The sequence below is a fragment of the Giraffa tippelskirchi genome, chromosome 7, assembly GCF_054371585.1.
Source record: "Giraffa tippelskirchi isolate mGirTip1 chromosome 7, T2T-mGirTip1v1.2.pri, whole genome shotgun sequence".
NCBI lineage: Eukaryota > Metazoa > Chordata > Mammalia > Artiodactyla > Giraffidae > Giraffa > Giraffa tippelskirchi.
This window is the reverse complement of record NC_137281.1, coordinates 114,524,492-114,540,336: the sequence shown is the minus strand read 5'-3', so window position 1 is coordinate 114,540,336 and position 15,845 is coordinate 114,524,492. Positions and strand designations below refer to the sequence as shown.

The 15,845-nt window shown below is 40.4% G+C and overlaps 1 protein-coding gene and 1 long non-coding RNA gene across 7 annotated transcripts in view; one reads left to right on the top strand and one right to left on the bottom strand.

Annotated features, from left to right (window-relative positions):
- The window catches only part of MYZAP (myocardial zonula adherens protein), a 124,115-nt gene that overhangs the window by 101,529 nt on the left and 6,741 nt on the right, over positions 1 to 15,845 (top strand). For 3 of the 5 annotated variants that reach the window (XM_081510089.1, XM_081510088.1, XM_081510085.1), the window contains one exon: positions 3,585 to 3,685. In XM_081510089.1, the coding sequence (XP_081366215.1) occupies positions 3,585 to 3,685 (101 nt within the window). Of the gene's footprint in view, positions 1 to 3,584; positions 3,686 to 6,662; positions 6,703 to 10,482; positions 10,681 to 15,845 lie in introns of those variants that run through there. The other 2 variants (XM_081510086.1, XM_081510087.1) reach the window with 2 other exon arrangements.
- The window catches only part of LOC145513511 (uncharacterized), a 35,691-nt gene continuing 25,663 nt past the window's right edge, over positions 5,818 to 15,845 (bottom strand). For both annotated transcript variants that reach the window (XR_014059454.1, XR_014059455.1), the window contains exons 4-5: positions 8,536 to 8,736; positions 5,818 to 6,365 (exon numbers count right to left, since the gene is read on the bottom strand). This is a non-coding gene — a long non-coding RNA (uncharacterized LOC145513511). The remainder of the gene's footprint in view (positions 6,366 to 8,535; positions 8,737 to 15,845) is intronic.

The following is a 15,845-nucleotide window of genomic DNA, read 5'->3' as shown; positions in this document are numbered from 1 at the left end:
GAGTAATATTCAATTGTGTATATGTACCACAACTTCCTTATCCATTCAACTGCTGATGGACATCTAGGTTGCTTCCATGTCCTAGCTATTGTAAATAGCGCTGCAATGAGCATTGGGGTATATGAGTCTCTTTCAATTCCAGTTTCCTTGGGGTATATGCCCAGCAGTGGGATTGCTGGGTCATATGGCAGTTCTATTCCCAGTTTTTTTAAGGAATCTCCACACTGTTCTCCATAGTGGCTGTACCAGTTTATACTCCCATCAACAGTGTAAGAGGGTTCCCTTTTCTCCACACCTTCTCCAGCATTTATTGTTTGTAGACTTTTTGATGACAGCCATTCTGACCAGCGTGAGATGATTTCTCATTGTGGTTTTGATTTGCATTTCTCTAATAATGAGTAATGTTGAGCTTCTTTTCATGTGTTTATTAGCCATCTATATGTCTTTGGAGAAATGTCTGTTTAGTTCTTTTGCCCACTTTTTGATTGGGTTGTTTTTCTGGTATTGAGCTGCATGTGCTGCTTGTATATTTTGGAGATTAATTGTCAGTTGCTTCCTTTGCTATTATTTTCCCCCATTCTGAAGGCTATCTTTTCACCTTGCTTGTAGTTTCCTTCGTTGTGCAAAAGCTTTTAAATTTAATTAGCTTCCATTTGTTTATTTTCATTTTTATTTCTATTACTCTGAGAAGTGGGTCATAGAGGATCTTGCTGTAATTTATGTCAGAGAGTGTTCTGCCTATGTTTTCTTCTAAGAGTTTTATGGCTTCTGGTTTTACATTTAGATCTTTAATTCATTCTGAGTTTATTTTTGTGTATGGTGTTAGAAAGTCTTCTAGTTTCATTCTTTTACACGTGGTTGACCGGTTTTCCCAGCACCACTTGTTGAAGAGACTGTCTTTTTCTCCATTGTATATTTTTGAGGAGGCTCTATTTAACTGCTTACTCCTACATACTAGAAGTGTGGCTCTCACTCTACCTAGAAAATTGCAGTGACCTCCTTGACTGATCTTCCCTTGCCTATAGTTTTATTTCCTCCCAATACAGTTTTCACTTGGAGTCCAAGTGTTTGAAATAAAATTTGAGTTTGGTCTTACGGGCCTGAGTGTAGAGGCGTGGTAGTGGCATACACAGCCCTTCATAACTAACTCCTGAGTACCTGTATATTATAGTCAGGTGCCTGTTCTCAACTTAATATTCTTCCATAATTCTGGGTTACTCATTCCTTTTATTTCCCTTACTCTCTGTCCCTTGCATAACTCCAGAAAATCTTCATAGACAATTCAGTCCTCCATTTTGAGTTAGACATCCCCTCTGAAATGCCCCCATGATATTTTCTGGGTCCCTCTGGCATGAGACTTAGGAGTTTGTTCTGTTATTTTCTGCTTAGATGTCTGTACCCCCAAAAGACTGAACTCCTCAAAGGTTACAAATTATGCCCTATTTTTTTAGCTGCCAACTTCCTCCCCTCACTTGATTTTACATACTACCTGATTCCCAGCAGATGCTCAGGGTTTATTTGTTTTTTTTTTTTTTAAGTAATACTATTACATTTTTAAAAGTTAAAGATTTTCATATCAGTGCTTCAGTGAATAGCTGATTCATGGTTTGAACCCGAGTCTCCTGCCCTGCAGGCAGATTCTTTACCATCTGAGCCCCCCGCGAAGCTTGATTTGTACAAGAGTTCTTTGAAATAGAACAAAAGACTCAGGACTACAAGTCCACTACTCACTGTATACCAATTGGGGTACATTTGCTAACCTTGCCTTTGTGCCCCCTAACTATAGGTACTCAGCATTTTACAGAATCCTCATGATTACAGTCTACACTGAGAAAGAATGAAACAGTGGGATTGTTGATTGTTAACAGGCAGGCCTCTCTGGGATTGTTGATTGTTAATGGGCAGGCCTCTCTTTCTGTATGAATGGGAGAGTTCAGATATTGTTGGTGAAGCAGTGTGTGTGTGTGTGTGTGTGTGTGTGTGTGTAAATGGTGGTGAACCCCTGGCAGTTAGCCAGCACCATTCTCCCAGAGCACCAGGTGACAGATGCTGAGCCGACAGATCAGTCATGGCTTGTCAGCAGCTAGGGAACCTGGAGTGCATTCTCTTCCTTTATACTATTTCCCATTTATCAGAAGGGATTCCTAGACCTTTACATCCTGCAGAACGTGAGTCTGCACCAGAACTGCTGCTTTGTACCTTGGTATCACCCATTCAGAGCAGGAGCTCTTGCAGAACAAATGAGCTTCTGTTTCCAAATAACTTTTCAACTTTCATGTGTTGTTGAGTGTCTTAGAATACAGTCAGCATCAGCTTAGAAAAGACAAATGCTTAATTTTTTCTGGTTATGCAAATAAAACACTCATTCCCTGGTGGCTCAGTTGGTAAAGAACCTGCCTGCAATGCAGGAGATCTGGGTTTGATCCCTGGGTCAGGAAGATCCCCTGGAGAAAGGCATGGCAACCCACTCCAGTATTCTTGCCTGGAGAAGAATCCCATGGACAGAGGAACTGCAAGTTACAGTCCATAGCGTCACAAAAAGTTGGACATGACTGAGCGACTAATACACTTTCAAAGGCATTTATACATTTATTCAATACATATTTATCTTGCATATACTACATTCTGTGTTCTGAGGAATACAGATAGGAACACAGTTATGGTTATTGCCTCATGAAAATTTAGTCTAGCATTACAGAAAATACATAGAACTTTAAAAAAGAAATAAAAAAATCTCTATACACAGAGATACCACTGTCTGAATTTTTTAAAAGGTGTGTCTTTCTGTCCTTTGGGTTTTAGGCAGCAGCACTTCATTTGTTTTCATTTCAATATCCTCAACTCTGCTGCTCCTTTGTCCTTCATTTCCCCCATGGGGCAAATTTCCAATTCCTGAGCATCTAATCATCAACCTATGTAATGTTTGGCTCTGGCCTGGAAAAAAAAAAAAAAAAAAAATTCAGAATGCTAATTTTAATCCCAAGGAGCTTGTTCTACTTTATATGTTTGAGATTCTGAATTTTCCACACCTACGAAATACTAATTATTAACTTACAGAGGTATTTCCCTCTAAATTAAGTTAATAGACTTAAACTCATTTTATAGTTTAATGAGGGAGTTTTAAAACATGAGCTGTACCTTATTTATAATTACAAAAAAAGTGATAAATATCTAAAGGTCATCAGTAAGAGACTAGTTAAATAATGTAGATCCATACAATGGAATGCTATGAACCCATTAAAATAGTTTGTTGACATAAAAAGAAAACTAATAAACATGGAAAGAGTCACAACACATTGTTGAGTGGGCGAAAAGCAGCAAATAATGGTACAGAGTAGGATATTTTGTTTGTTTCCATTCAGGTAAAATTGGATACATATGTATGTCCATGCACATAAAGCTATCTGTAAGGATTCAGTCAATGTATTCCTTCAATTCGTACTGTATAAGAGGCACTTAAAAATACACTGTGATAGATGTCTATGTCTACGGGAAAATCCGGATAATACATATATATTGTATCATATGTATTTGTGGGGGAACACATTTGCTTTACTAACAGCCCTTTCCCCCCTCATCTCTAGAATAATGAACTACAAAGCAGGTTGGACTATTTAATAGAAACCCAGTCCAAGACTGAAGTGGAAACCAGAGAGGTTGGAGTGGGCTGTGATCTTCTACCCAGGTATTTAAGAATTTCCTATTGTTCCAACTCAGATTCCCCTTTGACTTAAGAAAATACTTTCACTGTGCTGTTATTCCCAGAATTGCATTCTTTCTATCAGAAGTATTTCTGCAAAGAGAAGTGGTGGCTGCTGAGGGGTCTGGCTGGTTGCTGTGGAGTGGGGAGACTGTGCGGAGGCCTAGGGCAGGCATGGCCCAGGAGAGACCTGGGGAAGCCACTGCAGAGAGAAGATGAGCCCCATCAGCAAGTGTGTGCATTTGGTCCTTCATCTATTAATTTATTTGTTCATTCGGCACACATCTGTTGAGTACCTCCCCTGTGCCAGACAGTGATGATTAGGAGAGGAATTAGACTGGGTTCCTGCCCCAGAGTGCAGGCTGCAAGGGAAATCAGATGTACAGGCAGACATTCTCAACAGTGTGAGAGGGCCCTGTGAGGTGCTTTAGTAACAGAGTAGGGAGACTCTAAACCCTGCTGCTCCCTAGTACTGTAACAGAGTGTTGTCATGCACTACACCAGATTCACAAATACATCATCTCTTTAGTCATGAGCAGATAAACAGGAACTATAACCTGGTTTGTTCAGCTGCATTTCTGAGCTAGAGGACTGAGCCATGTGTTGTTAAGCTGCTCACAAGCCCGGTACCTGGGTCCCTCCCTCGTCAGATTAGCGCCTGTGACCCAGCAACCCACCCCGTGTCTCTAGGTGCTCAAAACTGTGCTTGGCTCCAAGAGGACGGAAAACAAGTGCATACCGAGGGCACTGATGGTACACGGCTTGTGATTTGGGTAACCAGAGTCACAAAGTGTCATACCCTGTGTGCAGGAAGGTGTATTCTTGTATGGTTAGGGGCATATGTGTATGTGTGGTGGTAGACATGAACAGGTCAGGAAAATGTAGACTCCTGGCCTTGAATGGTTACATCCGTGGGAAACAGGAATGAGCTGATCGCCAAGCTGGGCTGTAGAAGACCCAGCTCTCGTCCTCGGGGTTAGGAGCTGCGGGACATATTCAGGCTGGACTCTTGTTAGCTGGGGCCTCCGTTTCCTGACCTGGTAAGTCAGCGAGTCGACCAGGTGACTTCTCAGCTCTAACCAGTTCTCACACTGTAGAACAATGTTTCATATCCCTGTTTATTCATTGTTGATGTTGTCTTTTTTTGTTCATTAAAATGAGATGCTTGCCATTCTCAAAATACTTACCAAAAGCAGGATTAAGCTCTTTTATTTATTTTTTTGAGATAAGTCTCATTTATGTTGCTTGCTTTTTGGTAAAAACAAGGCAATATTTTTCATTCTGATACCATTAACAGAAAATGTTTAAAAAAGAAGGAAAAAGAATGTATAAATAGACTCCAGGTCTCATCAATGCAGGGGATAAAGTACTTCATAAAAATAGGACCCAAAAGAATGATTGATCATACCCAGGGACAACTGTTAAAATATAAATAGTTTGGCTATTTTCCTCTTTTTTTATTTTTCAAGAACCAAGTGGCTTAGTCCCCTCTAATTGCCCACATAATAAATCTTATTTGGTTGAGACAGGTACAAAACTATGTCTGAAACCAATAAATTGTTTGTTTTCTAATTCCCACATTTTGGCCTAAAACAGGGTTTTCAATTTGTATGCCGAGGGATAGCCTGAAGCAAACTTTTATGGCTAAGTTATGAAACCACAAAGTGGTGTTCATAATGGAAGTGCTGACAGACCCTTAACTTATGGCCACGCTGAACTTGGAAGCCACTTCAGTATCTAAAAGCAGCTTTTCCATAAATGTAACATTTGGTTTCCCCCAGGATCCATCTTAGCACTTTAACTACCTGGGGCAATCAGCAGAGGAAATGAAAACTACGTATCCCCATTTCCGAAAAGGCAGGGTAATCTTTCATTCTTTCTCTCACAAGTATTTATGAAGTGCCTACTATGTGACAGGCGCCGTGCACATCTGGGGGGCGAGGAGCACGGCCTCTTGAGAGGTGAGGCGGGGCCGTGGTTTCCCACCTGTGCTTTTTGGAACTGTGCGCTCTGTGCTTGGGCTCCAGGAGGGGCTTCGGGGTGGGGGCGACGAGGTAAGCAAGGAGCTGGCCTGTGGGGACCGTCCCCCATCAGGGAGAAAAACCAACCTGAGAAACTCAGTTTTTAGTGTGTTTTATATGTTAGATTCCAAGTAAGATTTTGCTTGAATAAAGAGCTCTGTGGTCACAATCAAACGGGAACCCCCACCCCCAGATCTAATCTCCCTGTTTTATAGACACCAAAACTGAGGCCCAGAGAGATACAGGGATTTCCTAGAAGCCGCAGAGCCAGGATTTGAACCATACCTCTGGAGTCCTGGTGTGGTACATTTGTAGTTTTAAAATGCTCAGTAGAGATTGCTAAATTGTGTTATGTATGTTCTAAAAGAATCCCTGGTTCTCACTTAAGACTTCAAATTGGCATCTAACTAATAAAAGATTCCATGGTGTTTTCAAGAATATTTTAAAAACAGGCTCCCCAAATATCTTAGATCCATAAGAAGTAATGAATTAAGCCTGTTACGCAGGTGAGTTTTGTTCTTCCTTCTGGGTCTTCTGCTGTACCCTCCAGCTGGGAAGGTTCGGGCTGTGGGGTTCCTGCCCAGCCAGCTGAGCACAGCCCTGCGCCAGTTACTCAGTCTCCTTCAGTCCTCTGTGATTTCATCCTTACAATGGGAATGAAGATGACAATATCAAATCATATTGGACTGTTATGAGGATTAAATGAAAACATGTATGTAAAGAATTTAGCATGGTAACTGAAGTTAAGAACTTAATAAATAGCTAGTATTCCTAGTATCTAAATCAAAACTTGATTTTACATATACGACATGGTATCAAGTATGTTTTTTAACATTTTATTGGAGTATAGTTGATTTACAATGTTGTATAACTTTCAGGTCTACAACAAAGTGATTCAGTTATACTTGTATTCATTCTTTTTAAATTCTTTTCTCATATAGGTTATCACAGGATATTGAATAGAGTTCCCTGTGCTATACAGTAGGTCTTTGTTGGTTATCTGTTTTATACACAGTAGTGGACATGTGTTCATCCCAAGCTCCTGGTTTATCCTTCTCCCCAGTGTTTCCCCTCTGGTAACTGTAAGTTTTGGATATAAGTCTGCTTCTGTTCTGTAAATAAGTTTGTGTGTTAGTTGCTCAGTCGTGTCTGACTCTTTGCAACCTCATGGACTATATAGCCTGCCGGGATCCTCTGTCCATGGAATTCTCCATGCAAGAATACTGGAGTGGATTTCCATTCTCTTCTTCAAAATAAGTGTGTATCATCTTTTAAAAATGAGATTCCATATATGAGTGATATTTGTTTTTCTCTTCACTTACTATGATAATTTCTAGGTCCATCCATGTTGTTGCAAATGGCATTATTTTGTTCTTTTTTATGGCTGAGTAAATATTCTGTTGTAAATATGTACCACATCTTTATCCATTCATCTGTCAATGGACATTTATTTCCATGTTTTGGCTATTGTGAATAGTGCTGCTATGAACATCGGGGTGCATGTCTTTTTGGATTAGAGTTTTGTCTAGATATATGCCCAGGAGTGCAATTGCTAGATCATATGGTAATTCTCTTCTTAGTTTTCTGAGGAATCTCTGCTTTCCATCATGGATGCACTAACTTACATTTGCATGGACAGGGTAGGAGGGTTCCCTTTCTCAACATCCTCTCCAGCATTTGTTGACTTTTTAGTGATGGCTATTCTAACTGGTGAGTTGGTACCTCATGGTAGTTTTGGTTTGCATTTCTCTAATAATTAGTGATGTTGAGCATCTTTTCATATGCCTGCTGGCCATCTGTATTTCTTCTTCTTTGGAGAAATGTCTATTACGGTTTTCTGCCCATTTTTTGATTGGGGTGGTTGGTTGACAGCTTAATCGAGTGGCTAGTGCTTCAGTATGTGTTGAATTTGTCAATTGTCAGTGGTTTTGTGTCAGTGGTTTACACTGGACCCTGTGTAGAACTCTGGAAGCCCCAGTGATTGATGAGGTCTTTGGTCAGCTGTGTTATTAGGTGTTGCAGTGTGTCCCAGGCACTGGGCACAGAGCCCATGCTGCTGTAAAGCTGTATGGCACCTACGACCCATTTCTCCCTATACCTGCAAGTTTTACATGCTGTGCTACTGCTAACAGCATTTGGTAACTAAGAATCTGCCTGCCAAGCAGGAAACCAGCTTTGATCCCCAGGTAGGGAAGATCTTCTGCAGTAGAAATTGCAACCAGCTCCAATATTCTTGCCTGGGAAATTCCACAGACACAGGAGCCTGGCGGGCTACAGCCCCATGGGGTTGCAAAGAGTGAAACACGACTGACTTAACAATTAGAGCTGCTCAGGGAGCACAGAAGAAATAGAGCAGCTCTAATTGGAAGTCAGTTGACTATCAAAATCTTCCCCTAGGTAAGGAAACTGAGATTTGAAGAGCTTAGGTAGCTCACACTTCTCTTGCGTGCAAGTCCTCGTTCCTGGCTGCCTGCTGGGCACCACTTCATCTTCATACCCACTCTAGCCATAGCTGAGCACATTTTTTTCCATCAAAGTCAGATCCTCTAGTTGTGATTAAGAGCGATGGCTTGGAAATCAGCCCTGGGTTTGGGTCCTGGATCTGCCTCTGGGTATATCTATAACTTTGGACTAATGCCTAACCTCTTTGAATCTGTTTCCTTACCTAGGGGAAGATTTTGATAGTAATTCCTACTGAAACGTGCTAAGATGATTCAGATATAAAGTGTCCAGTGTATATGGCCATGTTTGCATATTTCTGTTGATGCCATCACCACAGTCCCAGTTGCCATAAGTTCAGTGTTCTGCACTCACCTTTGAGCTTTGCACCTGGACTCACTCACTGGTGAGGGGCTGGCTTTTTCCTTCATGACTTGCTCCATACTCTCTACTCCCACTGCCCCAGCCTCTTGGAGACGAGTGTTCTGTTGTCTCATCTACTCAGTCCCATCCCTGCCTCCAGGTTCTCCTTCTCAAATTCTTCTCCTTCATCTCATCTTTGTGTTGCATAGATTTCTGGAAAGCAAGGAGAGAGGGAAGGATTCAAAGGCATTCACCATGATGCCAGGGGCTTCTAAACACCTAATTAAAGGCAAAACTCACGAGTCAGTTTTGAGAAGTTCAATATATATTAATTAAGGCCATTGAGAGCCATTTTAGGTCAGCTAGCCTTCAAAGAGAAAAGTGAAAAACAAAATACCAAAAGAGACTTCTCTCCTTTGTCCCTTAGTGAAACTCAGTTTCCAGTAAACTCATAAATTATGTCTTAATAGGTACATTTTAATGAAAAATATTCCTTGCAGTCATAAGTTCCCGGCACATAGTAAGTACTTTAAAATGCCTACATTTTCATATTTCTGTTGTAGAAACCAGAACACAAAGTAGCTTTTTGTCAAGGCATCATTTGCTGACTCTGCTTTTGTTTGCCTCAGGGAACTGCCCCTTTATGGATTAATAAAAGGTTAACAATAGCCTTAATGTGTTAAAGAAAATGGCTGAATTTTCATTCTGTGGTTGAAATTATTTGTGTTCTTGAAATCCTGTTGTTTCTTACTGATTGACTAAAAAAATAACCTCACTTCTTTTTGAAAGGTTGAGATATGAGAGCCTGTTTCTGAAACCCAGAGGGTTCACCTTTATAAATATTTCTGAACTTTATGGGCTTTTAGGGTAGTGTCACCAGAGACTATTTCTGTTCTGTGGAATTTTCACAGGAGTTGGCACAAATTGCCATCTGGCTCATGCCCCTGGCACTCCACTAAACTGCCTGGTCAGGTCACTGGGGACCCCTGAACTGCTGTATCTTGTGGATTCCTCTCTGTAGCAGGTGATGGTAAAACTGTTACCACTCGTTCCTCAAAATCCATCGTCCTCTGGTTCCCTTGGTCATTCATCTGTGCAGTGACAGTTCTGTGTCTGGCCTGAGTGAGCTGCTGAGGTCATGAAGATAAGCAAGATGTGGTTTTCACACTTCATGAAATTATAGCTAGCAGAGGATGTGCAGACCAGCAGGTGCAGTGAGATGCTTCCAGGAGTGTCACAAGCCTCTGTGACAGTCATTTTCAAGGGAAGGAGAGTGTGGAAAAGACATTGAGTCTCTTGGGGAGAGGCATGTGAAGATTAACATCCCCCACACCCAGGCTTCTAATACACCTTATTAAGAAGTTGTCGCCCAACCATAGTTGAAAATCACCGCACGGTAATAGGTGTTTGTTGTCATTGTTGGTTGGTCACTCACTCAGTTGTGTCCAACCCTTTGCAACCCCATGGACTGTAGCCCACCAGGTTCCTCTGTGCATGGGATTTCCCAGAAAGGATACTGGAGTGGGTTGCCATTTCCTCTCCAGGGGATCTTCCCAATGCAGGGACTGAACCTGCATCTCCTGCACTGCAGGCAGATTCTTTACTGCTGAGCCATCTGGGTAGCTGTATATAGTTATAAAACTTTTTTCTTGTGATGATTTATTAGCACCTCTCAAACAAGCAATACAGTATTATTACCTATAGTTGCCATGCTGTACATTACATCCTCATGACTTTTATAACTAGAAGTTTGTACCTTTTGACTCCATTCACCCATTTCACCCATCCCCTTCCTCAGACAATCATCCATCTTTTCTGGTATCTGTGAACTTGGTTTTTTTTTTTTTTTTTAACATATGAATAAGATACTTTGTCTGACTTTTATTTCACTTACCCTAATGTCCTCAAGGTCCATCCATGTTTTGCAAATGGCAAGATATTATTCTCCTGCATTGGCAGGTGGATTCTTCACCACTGAACCACAATGGAAGCCCGATAGGAGGTGTTACTGATGGGCAAATTTAGCAAAAGTGAACCTTATGGAAGAAGAAAACTGAGCAGTGCTGCTCAAGGAAACAGAGGGCACACAGAGAAAGGAGTGATAGTTTCTATCTGCTGTGGAGAATCGGGGGACGAGGTTTGATTCTTGAAATACAGGTAGGAATTCATCAGACTGATTTGAAGAGGGGACAGCTGAGGATGGCAGAGCTGTGTGAAGCAGTGTGTGAATGAGGAGAGGCCTTTACCCCTGCAGGGGAGATGGAGAGTCCATCCAGGAAGCAAGGGGGAAACTGAAGAGTTTGAAGAATACTAATATGCCAAGTGTCTTTTAGGAAAATATCTTCTTTGGCAGCAAAATGGATATGGGCTAAACCTGCAGGTAACAGGAATCATTTCTGCCTGTAGAGTAATGTGGTCTACCAAAGTGCAAGGGAAGCTGGGAAAGGTAGTTATATGTCTATGAGGAAAAAGAAATGGGACATGTTCTCCATTTTAATCACAAAATTGTTACTTCTGCCTCCTAAATATCATCTTAACATTTCCTTGCTACTTTACCTCCAGTGTGATTTTTACAGTTTGAGTTCTCATGGTCTCTCTCACTTTCTAAATAGCAAAACTCTCCTAATTAACCTCTGGCCTCCAGACTAAGGCCTTTACAGTCAACCCTCAGAGGTGCCAAGGAATCTTGCTAGAATAAAAATAGGGGCATATCCTGCCCTCCTTCTGAACCCCTTAGCAGGGCACAGAGGGCCCTTCTTCCCCCTCCCCCCCACCCTCGTCTTCTGCCACTTTCACATTGAACTCTTTTGCTCCGGTCCTGCTAAGTGTGTCTCCTTTTCACACTCTGGCCTCTGTGTTCACCCTTCTTTGCCTGTACTGCCTCTGCCTTGAATTCCCACCTCTTGCTCACTCACCTGAGGAATGGCTAGGCATCCTTCAGGAGTCACCTTCCCGGGGCTGACTTCCTCCCAGTGAAGCTAACTTGTTCTGCCCTCAGTTTGCCCATAATGTGTTTGTTCTTATGCTGCTCAGGGTCCTGGCAGGAAGGGAAGATGGAAGACACTTAAATGAAACGAGTGTGTACAAATTTGAGGGCAGCTTTTAGGGAAATAAAAAGTGGACACTGACTTGCTCTGGAGCTAGCAACAGTGGAACCTGTTTCCAGCCTGGGCCTGAAGAGATGGGAAGAGAAAGCTGGTAGAAGAGATGAAGGGGTGAGCTATAGTGTAGCCTTTGCTAGAGGAATATAGCCAACTACCAAGCTGCAGCCTGAGCAGAGGGAGCAGATGACTTGGTCTCCCTGTGCTCCATTCTCTCATTCTCTGCCTCCACCTCCTAACAGGTCCAAACCAACTGGAAGGTAAAGGGTGAGGGAGTCCACGATGTCCACCTTCTGGTCAGCTTCCCAGGATATAGGGTAGAGTGGAGAGGGGGGATGGATCTGAACAGGCAAATATAGAGCATCCAGTATAGCTCCTTATGTCTTTATATAGTACCTAAGACATTACAATTATTTAAGTATGTATCTTTCCCATCTAATTGTGAGCTCCTGAATGCATGGGTTTTTTTTGTGTGTGTTTTTGTTTTTAATTTTTCTGAATCATGGATACCTAGCAACCTTAAGTTGCTAAAGCTACAGTCTGGCTCCAGGGAGAACGGGGTTCAACATGGTGGAGGAGCAGGACATGGAGCTCACCTTCTCCCACAAAAACATTAACCATACATCTACAAGTGGACCGATTCACACCGAACATCTACTGAATTCCAAAAGAAGAAGACCTCAGACTTTGGAAAGGGCAAGAAAATCTCTACATAACGGTAGGACAAAAGGAAAAAGAAGGGAGGGAGCTTTTAAGAAGGAAAGATATACCATATCCTTGGACTGGAAGAAGCAGTACCCAAATGACTGTACAAGGGAAAAAAGACAGTCTCTTCAATAAGTGGTGCTGGGAAAATTGGACAGCTACATGTAAAAGAATGAAATTAGAACACTCCCTAACATCATACACAAAAATAAACTAAAGACCTAAATGTAAGGGCAGACATTACAAAACTCCTAGAGGAAAACAGAACACACACTGATGTAAATAGCAGCAATATCTTTTTGGATCCAGCTCCTAGGGAACATATCTCAACATAATAAAAGCCATATATGACAAATCCACAGGCAATAAAATACTCAATGGTGAAAAGGTAAATAGCTTTCCTGCTAAAATGTGAAATAAATAAGGATGCTCACTGTCACCACTTCTATTCAGCATAGTCCTGGAAGTCTAGCTACAGCAGACAAGAAATAAAAGGTATCCAAACTGGAAGGGAAGAGGTAAAACTGTCACTGTATGTACACAACATGGTAATACATATATATATATATATATACACATATATATATATGTATATATATATAAAATCCTAAGAACTCCACATAAAACTACTCGAGCTAATAAATGAACTCAGCAAAGTAGGATGTAAGCCTAACATTCAAAAATTGGTTGCATTTCTTTACATTAACAATGAAGTATCAGAAACAAATGTAAAAAAAAAAAAACAAACTTTTAAAATAGCACCAAAAAAAGGAATAAACCTGACCAAGTATATGAAAGACTTATGCTGTGAACAATAAAGGAAATTAAAGAGAGTTCAAAGAAAGGGAAGATATCCCATGCTCTTGGATTGGAAGAATTAATACTGTTAACACATTACTGACCAATATTACAAACACATATTAATACATCTCTGATCAGTAACGTATTAAAATGGCCATGCTACGCAAAAAAGTCTACAGATTTAACGCAAAACCTATCAAAATACCCATGGCATTTTTTTCATAGAACTAGAAAAAATAATCCAAAAACTTTTATGGAATTATAAAAGACCCAGAATTGCCAGTCCTAAGGGAAAAAAGGAGGGATAACTCTCCCAGACTTCAGACAATATTACAAAGTTACAGTATTCAAAACAGTGTATTATTGGTACAACACCAGACATATGGATCAGCGGGACAGAACAGGCCAAAAACAAACCCACACATCTAAGGTCAATTATTCTCCAACAAAGGAGAAGAGAATATAAAATGGGGGAAAAGTCTCTTGAGCAAGTGGTGCTGGGAAAGCTGGACGGCAGCATATAAATGAATGAAATTAGAACACGCCCTCACATCATGCACAAAATAAACTCAAAATGGCTTAAAGCCTTAAACACAAGACATGACACCATAAAACACCCAGAAGACAGTATAGGCAAAACATTCTCTGACATAAATTGTACCAATGTTTTTGTAGATCAGTCTCCCAAGGCAATAGAAATAAAAACAAAAATAAACAAATGGGACTTAAGTAAACTTACAAGCTTTTGCACAGCAAAGGAAACCATAAGAAAATGAAAAGACAATCCATGGAATGGGAGAAAATATTGGCAAATGATGTGGCAGACAAGGGCTTAATCTCCAAAATACACAAACAGCTCGTATAAGTAGACAACAACAACCAAAAAAGCCCAATGGAAAAATGGGCAGAAGACCTAAATACACATTTCTCCAAAGAAGAAATATAGATGACCAGTAGGCACATGAAAAGATGCTCAGCATCACTAATTAGTAGAGAAATGCAAATTACAATGAAGTACCAACACACCAGTCAGAAGAGCCATCATTAAAATGTCAACAGACAATGCAGAAATACAGAGATTACTATGAGCAAACTATATGCCAATAAAATAGACAACCTGGAAGAAATGGGAAAATTCTTAGAAAAGTATAACAACCATCCAAGACTGACCCAGGGATAGAAATTATGAACAGACTAATCACAAGCACTGAAATTGAAACTGTGATCAAAAACCTTCCAACAAACAAAAGCCCAGGGCCAGATGGCTTCACAGTGAATTCTATCAAGCATTTAGAGAACTAACATCCATCCCGCTCAAACACTTCCAAAAAACCGCAGAGGGAGGAATACTCCCAAACTCATTCTATGAGGCCACCATCAGCGTGATACCAAAACCAGACAAAGATATCACACAAAAAAGAAAACTACAGGCCAATATCATTGATGAACACAGACATAAACATCCTCAACAAAATACTAGCAAACAGAATCCAATAACACATTAAAAGGATCATACATCGTGATCTAGTGGGGTTTATCCCAGGATGTAAGGACTCTTTGATATATGCAAATCAATCAATGTGATACACCATATTAACAAATTGAAAGACAAAAACCATATGATAATCTCAATAGATGCAGAAAAAGCTTTCAACAAAATTCAACTCACATTTGACAAAATCTCTCCAGAACAATGGGCACAGTAGGAATCTACCTCAACATAATAAAGGCCATATAAGACAAGCCCACAGAAAACATTATTCTCAATGGTGAAAAACTGAAAGTATTTCCTCTAAGATCAGGAACAAGGCAAGGGTACCCACTCTCATCATCATTAATCAACATAATTTTGAAAGTTGTAGCCATGGCAATCAGAGAAGAAATAAAAGGAATCCAACTGGAAAAGAAGAAGTTAAACTCTGCAGATGACATTGATGTTATACATAGAAAACCCTAAAGATACCACCAGAAAATTACAAGAGCTAATCAATGAATTTAGTAAAGTCACAGGATATAAAATTAATACACAGAAATCCCTTGCATTCCTATGCATTAACAATGAAAAATAAGAAAGAGAAATTAAGGAAACAATCCCATTCACCACTGAAACAAAAAGAATAAAATACCTAGAAATAAACCTACCTAAGGAGACAAATGATCTCTATGCAGATAACACTGATGAAAGAACTCAAAGACGATACAAACAGATGGAGAGATATATCACGTTCTTGGATTGGAAGAATCAATAGTATGAAATCGTAGATTGCTTTGGGTTGTAAAGTCAGATTTCATGCAATCTCCTTCAAATTACCAATGGCATTTTTCACAGAACTAGAAGAAAAAATTTGATAATTTGTAGGGAAATACAAAAGACCCTGAATAGCCAAAGCCATCTTGAGAAAGAAAAATGGAATTGGAGGAATCAACCTTCCGACTTCACTCTATACTACAAAGCTGCAGTAATCTAGACAATATGATACTGGCACAAAATCAGAAATACAGATCAGTGGAACTGGCTAGAAAGCCCAAAGATAAACCTCTGCACCTATGGGCACTTTATCTTTGACAAATGAGGCAAAAGTATACAGTGGAGAAAAGATAGTCTCTTCAGTAAGTGGTACGGGGAGAACTGGACAGCTACATGTAAAAGAATGAAATTAGAACACTTTCTAACACCATACACAAAAACAGACTCAAAATAGATTAAAGACCTAA